Source organism: Somniosus microcephalus, chromosome 2 (assembly GCF_052327205.1).
Source record: "Somniosus microcephalus isolate GS21.2 chromosome 2, FLI_Smic_1.0, whole genome shotgun sequence".
Classification (NCBI taxonomy): domain Eukaryota; kingdom Metazoa; phylum Chordata; class Chondrichthyes; order Squaliformes; family Somniosidae; genus Somniosus; species Somniosus microcephalus.
The window spans coordinates 109,921,871-109,947,705 of record NC_140988.1 but is presented as its reverse complement, the minus strand read 5'-3'; the positions used below and the strand labels follow the sequence as shown (position 1 = coordinate 109,947,705).

At 45.1% G+C, this 25,835-nt stretch overlaps 1 protein-coding gene across 1 annotated transcript in view; it reads left to right on the top strand.

Moving 5' to 3' along the window:
• The window catches only part of sh3tc1 (SH3 domain and tetratricopeptide repeats 1), a 122,819-nt gene that overhangs the window by 10,261 nt on the left and 86,723 nt on the right, over positions 1-25,835 (top strand). Inside the window, exons 3-4 of the mRNA XM_085961780.1 lie at positions 819-893; positions 6,011-6,138. Of these exons, the coding sequence (XP_085817906.1) occupies positions 819-893; positions 6,011-6,138 (203 nt within the window). The remainder of the gene's footprint in view (positions 1-818; positions 894-6,010; positions 6,139-25,835) is intronic.

Below are 25,835 nucleotides of genomic sequence, written 5' to 3'. Positions count from 1 at the left end.
TATTCAAGAAGGAGTTGGATATATTTCTTAAGGCTAAAGGGATCAAGGGATATGGGGAGGAGGCAGGGACAGGGTACTGAATTTGGATGATCAGCCATGATCTCGTTGGCGGAGCAGGCTTGAGGGGCCGAATGGCCTACTCCTGCTCCTATCTTCTATGTTTCTATAGTTACGTCAGTGGAGCAGGAAGGTGAAGTTTTGGCCCCCATCTCTTTAAGTGACTGTTAGGAGTGAGTGTGGAAGCAATTCTAAAATTTCAACCTTTTGTAAAGTGACTGGTTGAATTGGGTTAGGCTGCAACAGACTTGTAATAGCCTGATTGGGAAATCTACTGCAAGTATTACTTTAAATATGAAAAGGAAAAAAAAAATGGCAAATGGTATAAATCCAAAATAAAAATGGAAAATTATTAAAATCTACAGCATATATTCAATCTCTATAAAGAGAAAAGATAAGGCAATTTCATGAAATCAAGCTCCGAGAAGGGGTCCTTTCCCTCCAGGAGCACAAATAAGGAATTTGGATGCATGCTTCCCACAATTTTCCATCCAATAATATGGATGGAAATTTTGGGAGCGTTTGGCTGATTTCCTGATCTGAGCTGGTGTGGGCAATGTTTTCTGCTGAGATCTGACATTGTAAAATTGGCCTTATAGGCTAGTGTTTTGGGAGTAGGTCCTTTTTGTTAGAATTGTGAAAAATTCTATTATTTATAGTGTATTATTGCTACATTTATGAAGTGTTAACATGTTTAGAATGATTGTACAGTCTCCTGACATTCTTTTTAACTCGATGCATTCCATTACTGGGTCCATTAGAAGAAAATGAGGCATCTTTTTCACTTCCTGAAGAAGCATCACATGATTCAACTGGCATGGGAAATTGGGAAACCGGTAAGGATGACTCGCAATGTATACAGTAGCAGTTATATTGTGTGTATGCTCAGTAAAACATGTTTGAAAGAGATGCAAACCAGTGTGACACTGGCATTGTGCACTGGAGTTTCACTACTCTGTGCCACAGAGTAGAATGTGAGTGCACAATATAAGGAGTCTTGGGCCTGGATTCGCCTCTGAATTACTGGGTGGTAAACAGGAAAATGCATTCTCTAAAGCTACTGCCTCAAATCCTTCACAAAAATAAAACTCCACCAGAATTCTCCTCCCCCAAAAAAACCCAACCAATTCCTTTTAATGCCCACCACAAGACAGTTCTGCCACTTTAAATGGAGTCAAACAGTCGTTGCTACCCCCTCTTCCCCATTCCCCTTTATTATCACCCCAGACCCACACCAAATAATTACTGCCACTATAACCGTTTAGGTAAGAGCTTGCTGCAAGCTGTCCTTGAGGCAGATACCACATTGAGGAGGCCATTTAAAAAAAATTCTTGGAAGATGGGCATTGCTGGCAAGGCTGGCATTTGTTGCCCATTCCTAGTTGCCCTGGAGAAGGCGGTGGAGGCTCCTCTTCTTGAAGCGCTGCAATCCATCAAGTGAGGGTATTCCTATAATGCTGGCTGTTAGGGAGTTCCAGACCCAGCAACGATGAAGGAACGGAACAGCACTGTATGTACGAGTTGGGATGGTGTGTGACTTGGAGGGATCTTGGAAGCAATGGTGTTCCCATGCACCTGCTGCCATTGTCCTTCTAGGTAATGGAGGTCACTTGTTGTGAAATGCTGCTAAAAAAGCCTTGGTGGCTTGGCTGCAGTACATCCTGTAGATAGAATCATACAGCACAGAAGGAGGCCAACTGGCCCATTGTGCCTGTGCTGGCTCTTTGAAAGAGCAATCCAATTTTGTCCCACTCCCCTGCTCTTTTCCTCATAGCCATGCAAATTTTTCCTTTCAAGTCTATATCCAATTCCCCTTTTGAAAGTTACTATTGAATCTACTTCACCACCCTTTTCAGGCAGCAAATTCCAGATTATAACAACTTGCTCTGTTTTTATATATTAAAAAAACAGACTCCTCATCTCCTCTCTGGTTCTTTTGCTAATTATCTTAAATCTGTGTCCTCTGATTACCGACCCTCCTGCCAGTGGAAACAGATATACTCTATCAAAGCCCCTCATGATTTTAAACACTTCTATTAATTCTGACCTTAACCTTCTCTGCTATAAGGAGAACAATCCCAGTTTCTCTTGTCTCTGCACAGAACTGAAGTCCCTCATCCCTGGTTTCATTCTAGTAAATCTCCCCTACAAGTACATACTGTAGCCATGATACATTGGTGGTGGAGGGAGTGGATATTTAAGCTGATGGGCGGGGTGCCGATCAAGCGGACTGCTTTGTCCTGGATGGTGTCAAGCTCCTTGATTGTTGTTGCAACTGCACCCATCAAGGCAAGTGGAGAGTATTCCATCACACTCCTGACTTGTGCCTTGTAAGTAAGGAGGTGAGCCAGTCACCGCAGAATACCCAGCCTCTTACCTGCTCGAGTAGCCACGGCATTTATGTAGCTGTTCAAGTTAAGTTTTTGGTTATTGGTGTCCCCCCTCACCCCAAGATGTTGATGGTGGGGTACTTGCCAATCGTAATGCCATTGAATATCAAGGGGAAGTGGTTAGGTGCTGTCTTGGAGATGGTAATTGCTTTGCACTTGTGTGGCATGAGTGTTACTAACCACTTATCAGCCCAAGCCTAGATGTTGTCCAGGTCTTTCTGCATGTGGGCATGGACTGCTTCATTACTGAGTTATTACACATTGAGCTGAACAATGTGCATCATCAGCGAATAACCCACTTTTGACCTCATGATGGAGGGAAGGTCATTGATGAAAATAATTGGGCCTAGGCTGGTGCTCTGAGGAACTCTTGCCGCGACGTCCTGGGACATGAGATGATTGGCATCTGGTAACCACAACCATCTTCCTTTGTGCCAGGTATGACTCCAGCCACTGGAAAATTTCTCCATTGACTTCAGTTTTACTAGGGCTCCTTGGTGCCACACTGTCAAATACTGTTTTGATGTCAAGGGCAGTCCCTGCCCTTGAGTGCTGTGATGAAAGATCAGTGTGTTTTTGCATACATAGCATTCATTTTAGTACTTTGGGGGTTAATTCAGGAATTCTGCTGCTGGTTTTACTGAGCTCTGCTCAAAGTACTGCTTCGCACTCTAAATGGATTTCTCCATGGGAGTATCCTTATGTTGATGTTATGAAGAGGCGGAAGATGAAGACATGGAAAAGGTTATATTGGAGGCTGTTAGTCAAACATCTTTTCCCTATATGTAGATACTCATCAGGGTTCACAGATCAATAAGATCTGTCTCTGGCATCCCCACAACATGAAAAGACTGCAGAAGGAGAGAAAGTGGAAAAGGAAATCCAGCTTGCCAGGACAGCACAACTGATAGCCCAGAACTTTCGATACATAAAGGTTCAATTGCCAAATAAAGTCACTTACCATCTGTCTGTGCTTCCCCCACACTCTTTCACAAAGTATCTCACTTTCCAAGATTTCTGACAAGTCCTTCATAAAACAGATGTTTACATTTCCCCTGCCATCATCCAACTCCTAGAAGTTGAAAGCAGACAGAAATTAACTCTCAATTCTATGTGATCAAGATATCTTTACTGGGGGGGGGGGAAATCTCCCTTTCTACAACTACTTAACACAGTGACCACCCTTTTTGCCATCGAATGTACTTTAATTCCTAACTTACTTTCACAAAGTTCTCCCTGAATGGCATGAGGTTGGATAGTGGGTGACCAAGATGGTTCCTCTGGAACCTTAGAGACCTGAGGTGACTCTCATCTCAGGGTAGCTGTTGTCCCAGAAGTATGCAGGGCCCATGTCTAAGCTCCATCAAAGGCTTTGGAGGGGACCTTAAGGAAGTGGGCTCACTGACACTTTCTGAAAAGACAGTGACATCTGCGCCCAATCCTTGCAGCCCATTGTCGTGGAGTACAGGCTTGTTGGTGTTACTGGTTGGTATCATCACAGACCTAATAGTCCCAATGAGCTATTGGTAGCACAATAAAAATGTTCTGTTCAAGGCTCACATCCCTAACTCGAAGTTGCTTACACTGTCATAGTGGCCGTGACATTCCTTGGATCTGCTTTAAGTTTTCACTGCACTTCTGGTGAAGTAACGCCAGCGAAGCGTGAGCAGCTCCAGGGAATTTCACAGCTACTATGACCGTGCAAGCAACGTCACTGAAAAGAAAGCAGCAGGCCTCTCCGTCCTTCGAGTTAGGGATGAGAGCCAGGTGCAGGATGAACAATTCTCACCTGGAATGGGTCTGTGGTCAGGTTGTTTGGGGGTGGAACAAGGACTAATGAATTGTTGGGTTGCTTTGGTGGAGGGGAAATGTAAATTAAATTTTTTGGGGGTGAAAACATCAACGATTTGTCAGTGCAAATACCATTTTAAATTTTTCCAATTTAAGATGATGTCAATTAAGCAACAACACAAAAAATACAAGCAGGGCAAAACAAACTTTCCAGAAAAGTGCAGAGTACGGGGCATTAAAGTAACTTTTTTGAGGCTGAGAGAAGGTTTTAAAGGAGGGCTAATTATCTAAACATCACGGAGACCCAAGGGCTCATGAGAACATTGATGCAGGAACAAAAAAAACAGATTCCACAGAGCTGCAGAACTCCGGGCAAAGAACAGTTCAACAGATTTTTGAAGCAGAGTCGGGGAGGGGGAGGCACTCACGCTGCTATTTATTTATTTATTTATTTCTCTATGGCAACGGGGACCAGAGCACTTCCTAAAATAGATTTATGCTGCTCGGAGGTACAGACCAGAAGGCAAACTGAAAGAAACCCATTTAAATTGAGGAATATTGAAAATACCTGAAAGCTGAAACAGTTTGCAGGGGATGCCTGAGTTTTGGAGAGAGCAGAGTGGGGAATCCGACTGAGTTGAGGGGCAACTACAACACCACCAATGGAGAGAATACATATTGCAGGCATTACCTGTTTGTGAGTTAACAGCTCGCATCCTCCCGGTAACCTCGTCACGCTTCCCCACCCCAGTTTGGGAGCCTGTGCTCCACTAGTTAGTATTGAGATTGTATTAAAATTGCTCCGAATACCAAAAGATATGCGACTTTCACATCATGCATGAGTGCAATAATGCACAGAAATGGCACCTTGGTAAATCATGGCAATTTCTAATTTGAAGAATATCGCCTGGACTATCGGATATGCCACAATATCACTCAGGAATCCGTGGCTGTAGCTCAGGTAGCGAGTATGAAGTGGATTTCTATAATCACATAAGAATTCCTAATGAGAGTCGATTATAACTGGTAAGATTTGCTTGCAAGTGTTTGGAAATAAGGTGATTTTTTTCCCTCCATCCCATGAAGGTTGGAGGATCCATCTTTTTTTCAAAATGTTGCAGGGTTGATTTCTGACATTACTAATGAGCAACTTGCGACAGTGCAAGCCTTCTGAAAATGATGATCTCAGCCCCTCCAGTCTGAGCTTCAACTAACATTTGGACTCGCTGCCCTTATTTGGCACGTTTGCTTGTTTTGGCTTGGTCACTTTTTTCACAAATCATTGTGTAGCTCCATGGGGGAGGGGGAAAGAAGGAAGGCAAAAAAAAAGACCCTTCATAGCCACTCGGCTCCACAGAAATGAATCATGGAGCAGCTTTGAGGAAGACTGCAGAGAGGTCATTTTTGCAGAGTAGCTTTTCTTTCGAGATGAATGTGCAGTGCAGAAAGAGTATCCAGGAAATCAAAATGTGGTTTTAAAAAAACCTATAAGGGCCAAAGTTCATTGGCTCTGTTCCACCAGCCTAAGTGCAGGGCTGTGGGTGCCAGTGACCACTGCTCCTGACCCCACTAGAGAACTTGGTGTCAGGACAAAGTCATGTATTAACATGTTTGATCTAGCAGGAAACAATTAGTAGGAATTGACTGTGCATATAACAATTCCCACTGTAAAATGGGAGTGACCAGCAATGTAAATACAAACTATTTGTACATAAAGGTACAGTGCAGTAACTTCATGGAAGTAAATTCTTTTTTCTTTGTTTCCTTGATAGATATTTTACTGAAACTGATAATGAAGAGACAAACAACAGGACTTCCTGATACTCAGCTACAGGACATGCTGAGAGGAAAACTGCGCATTCTAGAGAATGACTGTGGAGAGGTCATAGCCCTCCTTAGTGTAAGTCACAGTACAGAAGATTTCCCTCTTTGCTGCGCATCAGCTGTAGTAAAGAAGAATAGAGAATGGGAAACCCATTTTATTAGGTCTCCATCCCCACTACGCTGCCCTGGAATTTCCTGGGGAACCCCAATTGGGCATAACTGGGCCTGCACCTGCAGTTGGCACAGACCCAACATTATTATTGAAGTGAGATGTGTGTTCCTGGTTCTCCTGCTTCACCTTCCAAAGCGTCCTCCCCGGGGGCGCCCAAACTCTGGTTCCCCAAAAAGTTGGTGCTCGGACTTGTACGGAGATCCCCCGAGGACTGGAATGCCTGAGGGATGGGGGGTGGAGAGAAATCAGGAGCAACTGAAGGATGGAAGGAGGTTGCAAGTAAGATTATTTCCTTACCTTGTCTTGTGTTTCGAGGAGCGCTTTAGGGCTCCGGGTTTTTCAGCTGCTGCTCTTTTTCTAATTAACTGCCCACAGCCCCTATGCTGCTTTGCTCCCCCCCCAGTTTTTTAAGCTAAGCAGCCATAGCCACTATACCTTCCCACTAATGTATTCACCATAGTCTACACATCATTAAAGTAATGGAGAGGGTTGAGGAGGGTAGTGTGGTTGATGTGTATATGGATTTTCAAAAGATGTTTGACAAAGTACCACATACAGGAAACTTTGGTTTATCCGGAGGTTGTATGTCAACAGCCGTTTTGGTTAGGTTTTTTTTCTTCTAGCATTTTTTTAAACAGTCAGGCTCTGGAAAGCATCTCTGTAGCTTAGCAACAGCTTCAGAGACGCTTCCAAGGTACGGGCTGAGTTTTTACAAGCTGTTGCTAAGCAACAGTGTTGTCAGATACGGAGATGAAAACCTCCGTATCCTTCAACATTAGCGCTGGTCTATCCGGAAGTTTTGATAGATCGGCAGCAGCTCGGTCCCGTCAGTGCTGGATATCGTGAAGTTTCCTGTAATAGATTTGTTAGGAAAATTAAAGCCTATGGGATTAAAGGAACAGTGGCAACATGAATACAAAATTGGCTAAATTACAGAGAGCAGTGGTGAACGGTTGTTTTACAGACTGAAGGGAAGTATACAGTGGTGTTCCCCAGGGGTCAGTATTTGGACCACTCTTTAATATATATTAATGACCTGGACCTGGGTATACAGGGCATAATTTGAAAGTTTGCAGATGATACGAAAGTCGGAAATGTAGTAAACAATGAGGAGGATAGTAACAGACTTCAGGAGGATATAGACTGGTAAGATGGGCAGACACATGTAAGAACATAAGAACATAAGAAATAGGAGCAGGAGTAGGCCAATCGGCCCCTCGAGCCTGCTCCACCATTCAATAAGATCATGGCTGATCTGATCCTAACCTCAAATCTTCTATCACGCTGCATCCACCCGAACCCATGTGATCTCCCGGGAGAGGCGAAAAACCAGATAAAGACCCCATGGCCAATTTGGGAGAAAAAAATCTGGGAAATTCCTCTCCGACCCATCTAGGCGATCGAAATTCTTCCAGGAGATCACTCTGTCCCTATATTTTCTACAGTACTTACCTTCTGTAAAGGCGATCTCCACCCCAGCCAGGAACAGGAATAAGACCATCTCCTGAAATCTAACACAGAATTAGAACACAGTAGGAGCAGAACCAGGCTACACGGCCCCTGGGCCCACTTCACTACCCACAGGGCCATGACCATTCCGAACCTAGACTCATGTCCAATTTCCTGCCCGCTCCCCGTAACCCTTAATTCCCTTTACTTCTAGGAAACTATCTATTTCTGTTTTAAATTTATTTAATGATGTAGCTTCCACAGCCTTCTGGGGCAGCAAATTCCACAAACCCACCACCCTCGGAATGAAGAAGTTTCTCCTCATCTCAGTTTTGAAAGAGCAGCCCCTTATTTTAAGATTATGCCCCCTAGTTCTAGTTTCACCCTTCATTGGGAACATCCTCACCGCATCCACCCGATCAAGCCCCTTCACAATCTTATATGTTTCAATAAGATCGCCTCTCATTCTTCTGAACTCCAATGAGTAGAGTCCCAATCTACTCAACCTCTCCTCATATGACTACCCCCTCATCCCCGGGATTAACCAAGTGAACCTTCTTTGTACTGACTCGAGAGCAAGTATGTCTTTTCTTAAGTATGGACACCAAAACTGTATGCAGTATTCCAGGTGCGGTCTCACCAATACCTTGTACAACTGCAGCAATACCTCCCTGTTTTTATATTCCATCCCCCTAGCAATAAAAGCCAACATTCCATTGGCCTTCTTGATCACTTGCTGCACCTGCATACTAACTTTGAGTTTCGTGCACCAGGACCCCCAGATTCCTTTGTACTACAGTACGTTCCAGTTTCTTGCCATTAAGATAATAACTTGCTCTATAATTTTTCCTGCCAAAGTGCATAACCTCACTTTCCAGTACTGTATTCCATCTGCCAAATCTCTGCCCACTTACCTAGCCTGTCTATGTCCCCCTGCAGGCTTTTTATGTCCTCCTCACTCACTACTTTCCGTCCCATCTTTGAATCATCTGCAAACTTTCATATGCTACACTCGGTCCCCTCCTCCAAATTGTTAATATAGATTGTAAAGTGTTCGGGACCCAGCACTGACCCCTGCGGAACACCACTAGTTACTGGTTGCCAATCTGAGAACGAACCATTTATCCCAACTCTCTGCTTTCTGTTAGAGAGCCAATCCTCCACCCATGCCAGAATATTACCCCCAATCCTGTGATTTTTTTTATCTTGAGCAATAATCTTCTGTGTGGCACCTTGTCAAATGCCTTTTGGAAGTCTAAATACACTACGTCCACTGGTTCCCCTTTATCCACCCTGTATGTTACTTCCTCAAAAGACTTGAGCAAATTTGTCAAACATGACTTCCCCTTCATGAAACCATGCTGAGTTTGTCCTATTAAATTATGTTTATCCAAATGTCCCGTTACTGTCTCCTTAATAATGGACTCTAATATTTTACCAACCACAGATGTTAGGCTAACAGGTCTATAGTTTCCAGCCTTCTGCCTACTACCCTTTTTAAATAAGGGTGTTACATTAGCAGTTTTCCAATCTGCCGGGACCTTTGCCGAGTCCAGTGAGTTCTGGAAAATTATTACCAATGCATCCACAATCCCTACCGCCACTTCCCTCAAAACCCTAGGATACAAGCCATCAGGTCCAGGGGACTTATCCGCCTTGAGTCCCATTATTTTACCAAGTACCACTTCCTTCGTGATTTTAATCGTATTTAGTTCCTCCCCCCGCCCCCCCCCCCCCCTAGAGCCCCCTGTTTGTCCAGTGTTGGGATATTCTTAGTGTCCTCTACTGTAAAGACTGATACAAAATAATTGTTCAGTGTTTTTGCCATCTCCATGTTTCCCACCATTAATTTCCCGGTCTCATCCTCTAAGGGACCAACATTTACTTTAGCCACCCTTTTTCTTTTTATATAACTATAGAAACTTTTGCTGTCTGTTTTTATATTTTTTGCTAATTTACTTTCATAATCTATCTTCCCTTAATCAATCTTTTTGTTATTTTTTGCTGTCTTTTAAAGACTTCCCAATCTTCCATCCTCCCACTGGATTTGGCTACCTTATATGCCCTTGTTTTTAGTCGGATACTATCCTTAATTACTTTACTTAGCCACGGATGGCTTTCTTTTACACCCTTTTTTCCTCAGTGGAATATATATTTTTTCGAAGTTGTAAAATAACTCCTTAAATGTACACCACTGATCATGTACCGTCTTACCCTTTAATCTACTTTCCCAGTCCACTCTAATCAATTCCGCTCTCATACCTTCATAGTCTCCTTTATTCAAGCTCAGCACGCTTGTTTGAGATCCAACCTTCTCACCCTCTAATTGAATATGGAATTCAACCATGTTATGGTCACTCATTCCAAGGGGATCCTTTACCAGGACATTTTTAATTAATCCTGTCTCATTACACAGGACCAAATCTAAGGTTGCTTGCCCCCTGGTTGGTTCAGTTACATACTGCTCAAGAAACCCATCCCTAATACACTCAATGAATTCATCCTCAAGGCAGCCCTGCCCAATTTGATTTGTCCAGTTAATATGATAATTAAAATCCCCCATAATTATAGCTGTTCCCTTATTACAAGCCTCAACTATTTCCTGATTAATACTCCGTCCAACAGAGTTGCAAATGTTCGGAGGCCTATAGACTACACCCACTAGTGCTTTTTTCCCCTTATTATTCCTTATCTCCACCCAAACTGTTTCACTATCCTGCTCCTTTGACCCAATATCATTTCTCTGTATTATAGTGATTCCTTCCTTTATTAACATAGCCACCCCACCTCCTCTCCCTTCCTGCCTGTCCTTCCTGATTGTTAAATAACCTGGTATGTTTAATTCCCAGTCGTGGTCACCCTGCAGCCATGTTTCTGTAATGGCCACAAGATCATACCCATATGTCGTTATTTGTGCCGTTAACTCATTCATTTTGTTACGAATGCTACGTGCATTCAGATAAAGAACTTTCAAATATGTTTTGTAACAGTTCCTGTTTTTTCCCTTTTTAGTACTTTACTTTTTACTCCATACCTTCTGTCCCTTCCTGACACGTTCTGTTTTTTAATTCCCCCACTGCTACCTAAGTCTATGACCTTCTCTGTTGTCATTTCTATTATTTGCTCTCTAGAAACCTCCCCCCCACTAATTAGTTTAAAGCCCTCTCTACAGCCCTAGTTATATGATTCGCCAGGACTCTAGTCCCAGCACTGGCCAAGTGGAGTCCGTCCCAACGGAACAGCTCCCTCCTGTCCCAGTACTGGTGCCAGTGTCCCAAGAAGCAAAACCCATTTCTCCCACACCAGTCTTTGAGCCACGCATTTAACTCTTTAATTTTATTTATCCTAGCCAAATTCGCTCGTGGCTCAGGTAATAACCCAGAGATTATTACCCTTGAGGTTCTGTTTTTTAATTTGACCCTAGCTGCTCATACTCCTTTAACAGAACCGTCTTCCTTGTCCTATCTACGTCGTTTGTACCAACATGGACCACGACAACTGGATCCTCCCCCTCCAAGTTTCTTTCCAGCCCAGAGGAGATGTCCTTAACCCTGGCACCGGGCAGGCAACACAGCCTTCGGGACTCCCGCTCTTGACTGCAGAGAACCCTATCTATCCCCCTTATGATACTATCCCCTACCACTACAACATTTCTTTTTACTCCCTCCACTTGAATGGCCCCCTGTACCACGGTGCTGTGGCCAGGTCCCCGCTCCCGCCCTCACAGGGAGTAAGAACCTCGATCCTGCTGGACAAGAGCAAGGGCTGCGTCTCCTTCAACACTACATCCTGGGTCCCTGTACCTTCCTCACTCATAGTCACACCGTCCTGTCCCTGACCACGGACTACATCTGCAGTAATTAACTTCATAGGTGTGACCATCTCCTGAAACATAGAGTCCAGGAACTTCTCCCCCTCCCTGATGTGTCGCAGTGTCTGAAGCTCGGGCTCAAGCTCCATAACATGGAACTTGAGTTCCTCTAGCAGCAAACACTTGTCGCAGATGTAATCACCGTGAGCCTCAATGGGGTCCACCGGCTCCCACATCTCGCAACAGTAACACATCACCTGCTCCATTCTATATAATTAATTAAATTTCTTATTAGTTATGAAGACCCTGCCCGGATATAGATGATAATATCACACCACTATTCAATAGGACTTACCAACTTAAAGGTATAAAAAAGAGAAGGAAGAAAACCAACCAACCAGCTGATCACCAACCTCCTCCTTGAATACTGTCTGTGGGGCCTGTTTGGTTGACTCGTCTCGCTGCTCCGCCTCTGCAGTGCTGTCTAAGCCTGGGAGTGGGGGGAAAAACAGAGCAAAAAACACACCCTCACCTCCCACTTACCGAAACTCCAGTAGCACTCAATGCACAAAGCACTCCATGCACAGCACTAGCCCCGCCCCTTTTATACCCGGATTCTACTTCCGGTTTAAACTGCCCAATAGTTTAATATACCCTTAAAAAATTAAACTTACTTCAAATAATTGACTTCTTAACACACTAAAATTCACAAAATACACTTAAATGATTTTTCTCCCACTTACCAAAACTCCAGCAGCACTCAATGCACAAAGCACTGCTTGTTGGGCAAGGAGTGAAGAGGAATTTAATGTTGAAATGGACGTTGGCAAATGAGTGTGGAATGGAACACAACATGCTTTATGTGTAACATAAATATGGGAGAAACTTGTGGAAAGAATGGGTTCTGGGTTTGATTAAATAAGGAAAGTACAGATTCTAAATAATTTTGCGATTTTAAAATTAAAATGGAATCAAAAGCGCTGTGCATTAGTTAGTTCGTGGGGATGGTATATGTGGGTGTGTTTGTGTTCTATCATATGGTAAAGTATGAATTTTAGGAGGTTGTATCTGTGTGTGGTTGCATTTGTTGTTTCACGTTGGTATGGATTGGGTTATACATTCATAGGTAATAAATTGTATTTGTGTGGATGTGAAGAGATAATTACTAGTCCTAGCCCCTTTAGGGCTACCCTAGATCAAGCGTATTCCTCAGACATTCACTTTCCACTAAAGTTTGAGGTAGCCGAATCCTAAAGACGTTTAATTGGGTCTAAAGGTCTGGACTATCTCTCCCTAAAGGAAAGGAACAATCTGAAAATGTTACCATCCTCCAGATAGCACTTTTAATAAGTTTAGCTAGACTGTAACGTTCAGGATATTATGAGGGTCTGGAAAACTCCCCCAGAATTCTGCAACTCCTCACCAAAGAGTGTACAGAAATTGAGTTTGCGAGTTTGATACAGATGTCTTATGTGAGACAATTCTAAAAATGTATAGATTTATTAAAGAATTGACATGCTGTTTACAGTTGGAGAGTCAATCGCAACATTAACAGTTCCAAAAAGAGAAAGCTTACAATTCTATTATTAGAGAACCTTACTCTCAAATCTTAACTTCGCTAGTTTCACAGTTCTTAGTGTTCTACAGGATATCCACCAAAATCAAATACCTTTGATCCCCAAGGTACAAAGAGTTGGAGACTTAGAGCCGCCTCTGAAGCCGAGAATCGCTTTGCCCCTTTAAAGCGAGTCTACTATCCCATTTGAGAGTTTAATATTTATACCCTTTTCCAGTGGTATTTCCTTTAAGGTTTTCTGCTGATGTAAGCTAATTATCTCTAGTCATTTTTCTGCTGACCCCTTTAATTCTTAGTCATCTCAGCTGGTAGTATTACAGAATTATGGCCAAGAAATTCGGTGGGCTGCGCCACCAGTAAGCACCCAAAGAGGGCACTTAGTGGGTTTAGCGCCACTGGCCACGCCTCCCGCAAAATTTAGCGGGGCGCTAATGGTGGTGTTAGCCTGTAGCGCTGCGCCGCCACCGATGACTTCATCGGTGTACGCAGCGCCCCGCTACCGCCCTGATCGCGATATTTGGTTGCGCCCCCCGCTGTAACGCCGGTCGCAATTTGCGACTGGTTCAGGGGGGCCTACCTGCGGCAGTAGTGGCGCTAATTAAAGGGGAGGTGCGGGGCGGCCAATTTTTTTGCTGGCCGCCTGCCAGCACCTCCTCACGCTGCTGTCCCCCGGCCTCCTGAGCCCCCCCTGGGCAGTGCCGGCTGTGTCCCAAGAGCCCGGCACTTCTCCTCGGTGCCGGGCTCTTTTGCCGGCACTCGCGATCTCTGATCGCGTTGGTGCAGGCCCCTCCCCTTTAAGAAGGGGAGGAAGGCCTGCAGTACCGCAGCGCGCCGTGCCGCAGCATGTGGCGCTGCGGCACGTTGCGCTGCGATATTCAGTTGCAGCGCCCCAAGAGGGATGCGGGGTGCCTCGAATAGCGCCCCGCTTCCGTTTGGGGCGCTGAAACTGAATATCGGGCTGGCGCAAGCGGCTCCGTTCGCAGTGGTAATTCCGGCGCCCAGGGGAGCTTGGCACCCCAAACGGGGCGCCACCGAATTTCTAGGCCTATATCTCTTTAGGTGTTCCAAGTTTACCATAAAAAACGGTGTTACGGCAGGTGTGTTTTTTACTTGATGTCATTTTTACAAAGGCAGATGTTTCTTACTTTTATGTGCTTCTTTACGAAGTGTAAATTAGAACACCTTGTTCAGGGTGAACCATTGTTTCATTCCGAAAGGTTCAGGCTACCGGAGCCTTTAACCTTCGGTTTCAATAAGGTTATTGATTCAGTGTCAACAACTATCTTATCTCAATAGCCAGAATGCTTTCACAGCTTTTCATCGTCAGGTTTCGAGATTTCCAGACCCAGTTTGTCATGTTTTAATAAGGCCAGAATTCTTTCATAGAATGGTGTCTTTTTCTGAATAGGTTACATGGCTTATTCCTTCAAAGATGAAGTAGAACTGTGATTTTGCCCAGTTTGTGGCATAGGATTAGGAGTTGGTGTGGAAGTGGAGGAAGATTGGCAGTTTTGCACTGTGACGTTTGGAATTGGATGTAATGTAAGGAAACTTGGAAGATGATGATGTGTAAGTTAAGTATGGATGACTGTTTGGAAGAGTTAATCTATTTAATACTAGCTGGAGTGCCCGGTGGTGCCGAGGCTTTTTTGAGGGCATGTTGTTGGAAGGGGGGAGAGCGGGAAGGGGGGGAGCGGGAAGGTGGGGGGGAGCGGGAAGGGGGGGGGTGGGGGAGAGCGGGAAGGGGGGGGTGGGGGAGAGCGGGAAGGGGGGGGTGGGGGGGAGAGCGGGAAGCGGGGGGTGGGGGAGAGCGTGAAGGGGGGGTGGGGGGAGAGCGTGAAGGGGGGGTGGGGGGAGAGCGTGAAGGGGGGGTGGGGGGAGAGCGTGAAGGGGGGGGTGGGGGGAGAGCGGGAAGGGGGGGTGGGGGAAGAATTCGACCCAACACAATCGTCGCTAAGCAAAAGGAAAAATATCTGACATATTGGGCAGAAACAACAAAAACCCAAAGCAAACTCAATTGCTACTTGGCCCTAAACAGACAATACAACATAGCTGATTACCTGACCATGGTAAAGGATAACAAACTGAGAAGAACCTTGACAAGGTACAGACTTAGCGAACATAGCCTAGCGATCGAAAAAGGCAGACACAGGCAGACCAGGCTGCCAAGAGAGGACAGGATATGCTCTCACTGCAGTCAGGGAGTGGTGGAGACAGAGATGCACTTCCTCACAGCTTGTGGAAAATATCAGGGCATCAGGGAGAATTTCTACCAAAAATTCTCACAAATATGCCCTGATTTCAGAAATCTGAATGACAACCAAAAACTCCCATTCCTACTGGGAGAGGAGAGAAGCTGTATAACACTGGCGGCACACTATGTTACAGCTTGCCATGAACAGAGAGACAACCAGTAAACTAAGAAAAGAATATATATAAACAATGCGAATGTATATTTATACACTCAGGGATATACCTGTTTATACACTGTATGAATAGAACTGCGTTTATGTGCTAAACCATAAATGTATTTTGATGCTTTGGCAACATAAGATGTAACTTATCATGCCAATAAAGCGATTTGAATTGAATTGAATTGGGAGAGCGGGAAGGGGGGTGGGGGGGAGAGCGGGAAGGGGGGGTGGGGGGGGAGAGCGGGAAGGGGGGGTGGGGGGGAGAGCGGGAAGGGGGGGGTGGGGGGGAGAGCGGGAAGGGGGGGTGGGGGGGAGAGCGGGAAGGGGGGGTGGGGGGGAGAGCGGGAAGGGGGGGTGGGGGGGGAGAGCGGGAAGGGGGGGTGGGGGGGGAGAGCGGGAAGGGGGGGTGGGGGGGGAGAGCGGGAAGGGGGGGTGGGGGGGAGAGCGGGAAGGGGGGGTGGGGGGAGAGCGGGAAGGGGGGGTGGGGGAGAGCGGGAAGGGGGGTGGGGTAGAGCGGGAAGGGGGGTGGGGGAGAGCGGGATGGAGGGGGGGGGAGAGCGGGATGGAGGGGGGGAGAGCGGGATGGAGGGGGGGGGAGAGTGGGAGGGGGGCGGGGGGAGAGCGGGAAGGGCGGGGGGGGAAAGAGCGGGAAGGGGCAAAATTGTTCGTGCCTTATGCAAAAAACCTTCAAAATTAAACATATTATCTGCTACTTAGCATTGATTGACTGACGTCAAGGTTCCACCAATCCTGTGCCGTCACGATTGACCAATCCTACAGTACGGTCCCCTGATGGTTGGCCAATCGGTGTGTGTGGGTGGGACTAATCATTTTCATCTCGGGGATGTGCCAGCCATTGTTACACTGCTTCCAGCTCCAACTACTCTCCTTATCCAGCTTTGAAAAAGTTAGTATCTCTTTTAAAAATAACATAACATTTACCAAAAACGTTTTATAAGTACTTTCACTTTCAAGGTATTAAAAAGGTAGAAATGTTGCCCGGCAGCAGATTGAGCGAGGGACACAGAGGCGCCCCAAAGCCTGGCACTCGATTTAAACCGCCCGGCCCAAAACAGCCCTGGCAAAGCCGGGCTCCCCCAGCTAATTAATCAATTAATAGAGATAGAGAGATAGAGAGAGAGAGAGATAGATAGATGAATATATATTGGAAACCCAAATAGTTTATTGAAATGCATTTGTGGATGGGAAGAGGCGAGGAAGATATTAGGTGGATATAGTATGTGTTAAGTATGTGTATTGTATTGAACAATTAACACAAAGACTTAAACGTATAACTCAAACAGGCCTTTACTGGTTGGAGGTAGGGACTGCACATAGGTCTTTACTTCATGCCCACAGGCGGGAACTGAGGGGACTCAGTACCCACAGTACTATTTATACCCCTAGGGCCAGGAGTGGTACTGCGTATCACTACGCCCAACAAGTAGTGCAGTCCTGTCCATAGGTTCAAAGTAGCACACATATTACATACACAACATTCCTCCCTTCCTAGCTTTACAGTCATCTCCCCATTTAACATAACGTAATAACATATATACATATATAACTTCAGGTTTACATAACAGAATAACATAGATACATAGATAACTTCATGTCAAAAACAGATCACAGATTCAGTCTCTGCGGAAAACAGTTCACAGATTCAATCTCTGTGGTGTAGTCGGTTCACGTTGCTAGAGTGACTCATTCAATAGTCCTTCCATGGATTTAACAGTTTGAACTTCCGAACTGAATTGGCTCCGTTCGGAGGGACCACGTGTGTGATCTGGTAGAGGTGATAATGGTTCAGATGGGTCATCTTCTGTTTTTACTTTTCCTTTTCTGCTTCTTGGAGACTCTCTGGGCTCCATTGTCAGCTGCCACAGCTGCCAGCTGCATGCGCAGTTCCTCCTTCTCTTCCTCCTGTTTCCGTCGTAGAGCCAGCTTCTCCCGATGTTCCGTAGACTTTTGGTGCTCCTCCATGATTTCTGCACTTTGGGAGTCGAAGTTACAAGCTGGGCAGGACAGGACATCGTAATATTCGGTGTCGTCCTGAGCTAGACCAGTGAGAGGGTCGTCTATTTCCTCCATACCTAGCTGGACGTTAGCCAGCTCTTGTTCCAAATCCAGACATCTTTCCTGAAGAGACTTCTTCATGTGTACCTCTGCATCCAGCTTTTTCTGGGCTTTCAGCAAGTCGTTTACTAGTGACCTCATTTGTGATTTTAATACTTCAACTTCCTTTGGAGATTGATTGATCGGACTATGCAATCCCTCTACCGGAGCAGCTGTTTCAGCGGTCTGTTGTTCTACGTTGACGTGAGTCAGCGTACTTTTGGCATCCAAGGGCTGCTCTGTTGCAGTCATCTCAGTCTGTGTTGCCACCTCAGCTCTTCCAATAACCTTTGAGAGCTCCGAACCCCTTTCGTTTGAATATTGAAGTTCATGTTCAAGTTTTTCCCATTTCAGAGTCCTGTCCTTCAGCATATGCAGGAGTTGGCTGACCGTTAACTCCTCTGACATCAGACGTTTTGTGTGCTCCTGCTCCATTTTCTCCATCAGCTGCTTCTGTTGTCTTTCCAGATTCTCCAACTCTATATCAAAGAACTCTTTCGTTGCATTCAACTCTTGCTCAAAACGGCAAAGCATTTGTTCTAATTGCTGTTGTAGTTTGAAATGGAGTTGAGTTTGAGCCCGGTGTCCCTCAGAAATGGGCACATCAGTAGACTTGCCAGACTCAGAATCCACAGTTAAACTATGTTGTTGTTGCTCAGTGGAATTCTGTGCTGAAACTTTGTCTTTTGCACCTGAGTTGGGCTTACCATCATCCGTTCCAGAGTCTGGGCCGACTATCTTCACCGAGTTCTCACTCGTTATTGTTTGTAGGAAATGCCAGTCCATATTCATTTTCCTAATCCACTCCCGTCCTAGTAGTGGAGGACCTCCTTCAGATATCACATATAAGTCCATTATTTGACTGTCTTCGCCCTTGTGGGCCACTGCAACCTCTATTTTCCCGATGGGGTACACTCTTTGCCCCGTGTATGTTTTCAATATAATCCCCGTATCCTGTAGGGGAATATGTTGGAATAACTTTCCGTAATCTTTCTTATTTATGACCGTCAATGCCGATCCAGTGTCCAATTCCAGTTTTACTTGGACTCCTTCTATCTGAAGAGTGACCCAAATTGTCTGGAGGTCTGCACCCTTACCAGCGTTGAGTACTCTTAAGCTAGCCAGTTCATTACAGCTTAAGCTAGCCAGTTCATTACTGCTAGCATCTGAATCGGACTCCTGTTCGGTCACCTTGTGTACCTTTGCGTATTTTCCTTGCGGTGACTTCTTGTTGCTGGTCTTCTTCCCTGACCTGCATACTCTAGCTATATGTCCAAGCCTACCACAAGTTCTACATTCTTGGTTTTTAAACCAACACTGGTTCTGATCATGCGTTGTCTTTCCACAACGATAACATTTGCCAGAACTCACACCCAATTTGTGTGCACTGAGCTCCGGTGACCGTAGCTGCATTACTGCCGTGCCTCTCGCTGCGGCTTCGTGTGCTGCTGCCATAGTGACCGCCTTCTCAAGCGTCAGCTCATTCTCCTCGAGCAGTCGCTTTTGTGTATCCTGTTTAAATAAACCACACACAAATTTGTCTCGTAGTGCATCTGTCAATCCCGTTCCAAACTGGCAATATTTCGCTAATTTACGCAATTCCAGCAAATATTCAGCATTGCTTTCATGCTGTAGCTGCCTTCTGTCGTAAAATTTAAATCGTTCCGCTAGCATCAGCGGCGTGGGGTTTAGATGATCTTTCAGGACAGTAACAATCTCATCGAACGTCTTATCCGCCGGTTCATCTGGTGATAACAGGTGTTTCAATTGCCCGTACGTCTTCGCACCCATTAAATTTAATAATGTTAGAGCTTTATCTTGGTCACGAATTTTATTGGCCTTACAATAATTTTTTACTCTTTCAACATATATGGCCCAATCTTCGAGGTCACTATCAAAGGTGCTAATATTCCCGTGTTTAGGCATTGTAGATTTGCAATTTCTCAGATTTTCTTTTCTTTACTTGTTATCAAAGATGGCGGCTTCCCGCTCTTGCCGTCGTCCTCCGCCCACAAAATGGCGGTTTTCCCGCGCTTGGCGGTCTTCACCCGTCCCCCGACGCCGTCTCCCTTCAGCCCTCGAGTGCGGCCCTTATCTTCGCCGCGATCGATAGCCCGCGCTGTGCACCGCGACTCTCGCACCTTGAGCTTCTGCAGCCGCCGCGCCTTTCAGTCCGAGTGCGGCTCTTATCTTTGGTCCCGATCGCTGGCCCGGCTGCGCCCCTCACTTCAAAGCGGCCCGGCCCTTATCTGCCGATCGCTATCGCCCTACCTCTCTCTCTTCCCCAGTCCTGTCTTTACTCCGGTTCACAAGCTGATGGAGGCTTCAGGGTCCTAATGCCTGTCGCTTCCAGTCGCTGGAAGCTGTCAGGATTTCTGCTGCCCTTCAGTTTTGAGTGGGGTGTTGAGGATTGAAACCTCTCTTCAACGTCCTGTCTTTGGACGAAGCCGCCTGGAATAACTGCCGCAGGGTAAGAGCCTGACTCGTCGCCAGTGTTAAGTATGTGTATTGTATTGAACAATTAACACAAAGACTTAAACGTATAACTCAAACAGGCCTTTACTGGTTGGAGGTAGGGACTGCACATAGGTCTTTACTTCATGCCCACAGGCGGGAACTGAGGGGACTCAGTACCCACAGTACTATTTATACCCCTAGGGCCAGGAGTGGTACTGCGTATCACTACGCCCAACAAGTAGTGCAGTCCTGTCCATAGGTTCAAAGTAGCACACATATTACATACACAACAGTATGTTAGGTTGAACTAAGAAAGAAAAATAAATGATTTTGATAAAATTTTATATAGTTTGAGAATCATAGAATGATACAGCACGAGGCGGCCATTCGGACCATCGTGCCTGTGCCAGCTCTTTCATAGAGCTATCCAATTAATCCCCCTCTCCTGGTCTCTCCTCATAGGCCTGTAATTTTTTTCCCTTCAAGTATTTATCCAATTCCCTTTTGAGTGTTACTATTGAATCTGCTTCCACCACTCTTTCAGACAGTTGTTGTGATCTGGAATGCACTCTGTGTAAAATAATGTTTCCTCATGTCGCCTCTGGTTCTTTTGCCAATCACCTTAAATCTGTGTCCTCTGGTTACTGACCCTTCTGCCACTGGAAACAGTTTATCCTTATTTACACTATCAAAACTATTCATGATTTTGAGCACCTCTATCAGATCTCCTCTTAACCTTCTCTGCTCCAAGGAGAACAACCCCAGCTTCTCCAGTCTTTCCACATAACTGAAATCCCTCTTCCTGGAAACATAGTAAATCTTTTCTGCACCTTCTCCAAGGCCTTGACATCTTTCCTAAAGTGTGGTGCCCAGAATTGAACATAATAATCCAGATGAGGCCTAACCAGTGTTGTATTAAGGTTTAGCATAACTTCCTTGCTTTTGTGCACTCTTGCTCTGTTAATGAAGCCAAGAATCCCATATGCTTTAACAGCCTTCTCAACTTTCCTGCCACCTTCAAGGATGTGTACCCATACACCCCCAGGTCTCTCTATTCCTGCACCCCCTTCAAAATTGTACCATTTATTTCATATTGCTCATTCTTCCTACCAAAATATATCACTTCACACTTCTCTGCATTCAATTTCATCTGACAGTGCTTTGTGCATTGAGTGCTACTGGAGTTTTGGTAAGTGGGAGAAAAATCATTTAAGAGTATTTTGTGAATTTTAGTGTGTTAAAAAGTCAATTATTTGAAGTAAGTTTAATTTTTTAAGGGTAAACTATTGGGCAGTTTAAACCGGAAGTAGAATCCGGGTATAAAAGGGGCGGGGCTAGTGCTGTGCATGGAGTGCTTTGTGCATTGAGTGCTACTGGAGTTTCGGTAAGTGGGAGGTGAGGGTGTGTTTTTTGCTCTGTTTTTCCCCCCACTCCCAGGCTTAGACAGCACTGCGGAGGCGGAGCAGCGAGACGAGTCAACCAAACAGGCCCCACAGACAGTATTCAAGGAGGAGGTTGGTGATCAGCTGGTTGGTTGGTTTTCTTCCTTCTCTTTTTTATACCTTTAAGTTGGTAAGTCCTATTGAATAGTGGTGTGATATTATCATCTATATCCGGGCAGGGTCTTCATAACTAATAAGAAATTTAATTAATTATATAGAATGGAGCAGGTGATGTGTTACTGTTGCGAGATGTGGGAGCCGGTGGACCCCATTGAGGCTCACGGTGATTACATCTGCGACAAGTGTTTGCTGCTAGAGGAACTCAAGTTCCATGTTATGGAGCTTGAGCCCGAGCTTCAGACACTGCGACACATCAGGGAGGGGGAGAAGTTCCTGGACTCTATGTTTCAGGAGATGGTCACACCTATGAAGTTAATTACTGCAGATGTAGTCCGTGGTCAGGGACAGGACGGTGTGACTATGAGTGAGGAAGGTACAGGGACCCAGGATGTAGTGTTGAAGGAGACGCAGCCCTTGCTCTTGTCCAGCAGGATCGAGGTTCTTACTCCCTGTGAGGGCGGGAGCGGGGACCTGGCCACAGCACCGTGGTACAGGGGGCCATTCAAGTGGAGGGAGTAAAAAGAAATGTTGTAGTGGTAGGGGATAGTATCATAAGGGGGATAGATAGGGTTCTCTGCAGTCAAGAGCGGGAGTCCCGAAGGCTGTGTTGCCTGCCCGGTGCCAGGGTTAAGGACATCTCCTCTGGGCTGGAAAGAAACTTGGAGGGGGAGGATCCAGTTGTCGTGGTCCATGTTGGTACAAACGACGTAGATAGGACAAGGAAGACGGTTCTGTTAAAGGAGTATGAGCAGCTAGGGTCAAATTAAAAAACAGAACCTCAAGGGTAATAATCTCTGGGTTATTACCTGAGCCACGAGCGAATTTGGCTAGGATAAATAAAATTAAAGAGTTAAATGCGTGGCTCAAAGACTGGTGTGGGAGAAATGGGTTTTGCTTCTTGGGACACTGGCACCAGTACTGGGACAGGAGGGAGCTGTTCCGTTGGGACGGACTCCACTTGGCCAGTGCTGGGACTAGAGTCCTGGCGAATCATATAACTAGGGCTGTAGAGAGGGCTTTAAACTAATTAGTGGGGGGGAGGTTTCTAGAGAGCAAATAATAGAAATGACAACAGAGAAGGTCATAGACTTAGGTAGCAGTGGGGGAATTAAAAAACAGAACGTGTCAGGAAGGGACAGAAGGTATGGAGTAAAAAGTAAAGTACTAAAAAGGGAAAAAACAGGAACTGTTACAAAACATATTTGAAAGTTCTTTATCTGAATGCACGTAGCATTCGTAACAAAATGAATGAGTTAACGGCACAAATAACGACATATGGGTATGATCTTGTGGCCATTACAGAAACATGGCTGCAGGGTGACCACGACTGGGAATTAAACATACCAGGTTATTTAACAATCAGGAAGGACAGGCAGGAAGGGAGAGGAGGTGGGGTGGCTATGTTAATAAAGGAAGGAATCACTATAATACAGAGAAATGATATTGGGTCAAAGGAGCAGGATAGTGAAACAGTTTGGGTGGAGATAAGGAATAATAAGGGGAAAAAAGCACTAGTGGGTGTAGTCTATAGGCCTCCGAACATTTGCAACTCTGTTGGACGGAGTATTAATCAGGAAATAGTTGAGGCTTGTAATAAGGGAACAGCTATAATTATGGGGGATTTTAATTATCATATTAACTGGACAAATCAAATTGGGCAGGGCTGCCTTGAGGATGAATTCATTGAGTGTATTAGGGATGGGTTTCTTGAGCAGTATGTAACTGAACCAACCAGGGGGCAAGCAACCTTAGATTTGGTCCTGTGTAATGAGACAGGATTAATTAAAAATGTCCTGGTAAAGGATCCCCTTGGAATGAGTGACCATAACATGGTTGAATTCCATATTCAATTAGAGGGTGAGAAGGTTGGATCTCAAACAAGCGTGCTGAGCTTGAATAAAGGAGACTATGAAGGTATGAGAGCGGAATTGATTAGAGTGGACTGGGAAAGTAGATTAAAGGGTAAGACGGTACATGATCAGTGGTGTACATTTAAGGAGTTATTTTACAACTTCGAAAAAATATATATTCCACTGAGGAAAAAAGGGTGTAAAAGAAAGCCATCCGTGGCTAAGTAAAGTAATTAAGGATAGTATCCGACTAAAAACAAGGGCATATAAGGTAGCCAAATCCAGTGGGAGGATGGAAGATTGGGAAGTCTTTAAAAGACAGCAAAAAATAACAAAAAGATTGATTAAGGGAAGATAGATTATGAAAGTAAATTAGCAAAAAATATAAAAACAGACAGCAAAAGTTTCTATAGTTATATAAAAAGAAAAAGGGTGGCTAAAGTAAATGTTGGTCCCTTAGAGGATGAGACCGGGAAATTAATGGTGGGAAACATGGAGATGGCAAAAACACTGAACAATTATTTTGTATCAGTCTTTACAGTAGAGGACACTAAGAATATCCCAACACTGGACAAACAGGGGGCTCTAGGGGGGGGGGGGCGGGGGGAGGAACTAAATACGATTAAAATCACGAAGGAAGTGGTACTTGGTAAAATAATGGGACTCAAGGCGGATAAGTCCCCTGGACCTGATGGCTTGTATCCTAGGGTTTTGAGGGAAGTGGCGGTAGGGATTGTGGATGCATTGGTAATAATTTTCCAGAACTCACTGGACTCGGCAAAGGTCCCGGCAGATTGGAAAACTGCTAATGTAACACCCTTATTTAAAAAGGGTAGTAGGCAGAAGGCTGGAAACTATAGACCTGTTAGCCTAACATCTGTGGTTGGTAAAATATTAGAGTCCATTATTAAGGAGACAGTAACGGGACATTTGGATAAACATAATTTAATAGGACAAACTCAGCATGGTTTCATGAAGGGGAAGTCATGTTTGACAAATTTGCTCGAGTCTTTTGAGGAAGTAACATACAGGGTGGATAAAGGGGAACCAGTGGACGTAGTGTATTTAGACTTCCAAAAGGCATTTGACAAGGTGCCACACAGAAGATTATTGCTCAAGATAAAAAAAATCACAGGATTGGGGGTAATATTCTGGCATGGGTGGAGGATTGGCTCTCTAACAGAAAGCAGAGAGTTGGGATAAATGGTTCGTTCTCAGATTGGCAACCAGTAACTAGTGGTGTTCCGCAGGGGTCAGTGCTGGGTCCCGAACACTTTACAATCTATATTAACGATTTGGAGGAGGGGACCGAGTGTAGCATATGAAAGTTTGCAGATGATTCAAAGATGGGACGGAAAGTAGTGAGTGAGGAGGACATAAAAAGCCTGCAGGGGGACATAGACAGGCTAGGTAAGTGGGCAGAGATTTGGCAGATGGAATACAGTACTGGAAAGTGAGGTTATGCACTTTGGCAGGAAAAATCATAGAGCAAGTTATTATCTTAATGGCAAGAAACTGGAACGTACTGTAGTACAAAGGGATCTGGGGGTCCTGGTGCACGAAACTCAAAAAGTTAGTATGCAGGTGCAGCAAGTGATCAAGAAGGCCAATGGAATGTTGGCTTTTATTGCTAGGGGGATGGAATATAAAAACAGGGAGGTATTGCTGCAGTTGTACAAGGTATTGGTGAGACCGCACCTGGAATACTGCATACAGTTTTGGTGTCCATACTTAAGAAAAGACATACTTGCTCTCGAGTCAGTACAAAGAAGGTTCACTTGGTTAATCCCGGGGATGAGGGGGTAGTCATATGAGGAGAGGTTGAGTAGATTGGGACTCTACTCATTGGAGTTCAGAAGAATGAGAGGCGATCTTATTGAAACATATAAGATTGTGAAGGGGCTTGATCGGGTGGATGCGGTGAGGATGTTCCCAATGAAGGGTGAAACTAGAACTAGTGGGCATAATCTTAAAATAAGGGGCTGCTCTTTCAAAACTGAGATGAGGAGAAACTTCTTCATTCCGAGGGTGGTGGGTTTGTGGAATTTGCTGCCCCAGAAGGCTGTGGAAGCTACATCATTAAATAAATTTAAAACAGAAATAGATAGTTTCCTAGAAGTAAAGGGAATTCGGGGTTACGGGGAGCGGGCAGGAAATTGGACATGAGTCTAGGTTCGGAATGCTCATGGCCCTGTGGGTAGTGGAGTGGGCCCAGGGGCCGTGTAGCCTGGTTCTGCTCCTACTGTGTTCTAATTCTGTGTTAGATTTCAGGAGATGGTCTTATTCCTGTTCCTGGCTGGGGTGGAGATCGCCTTTACAGAAGGTAAGTACTGTAGAAAATATAGGGACAGAGTGATCTCCTGGAAG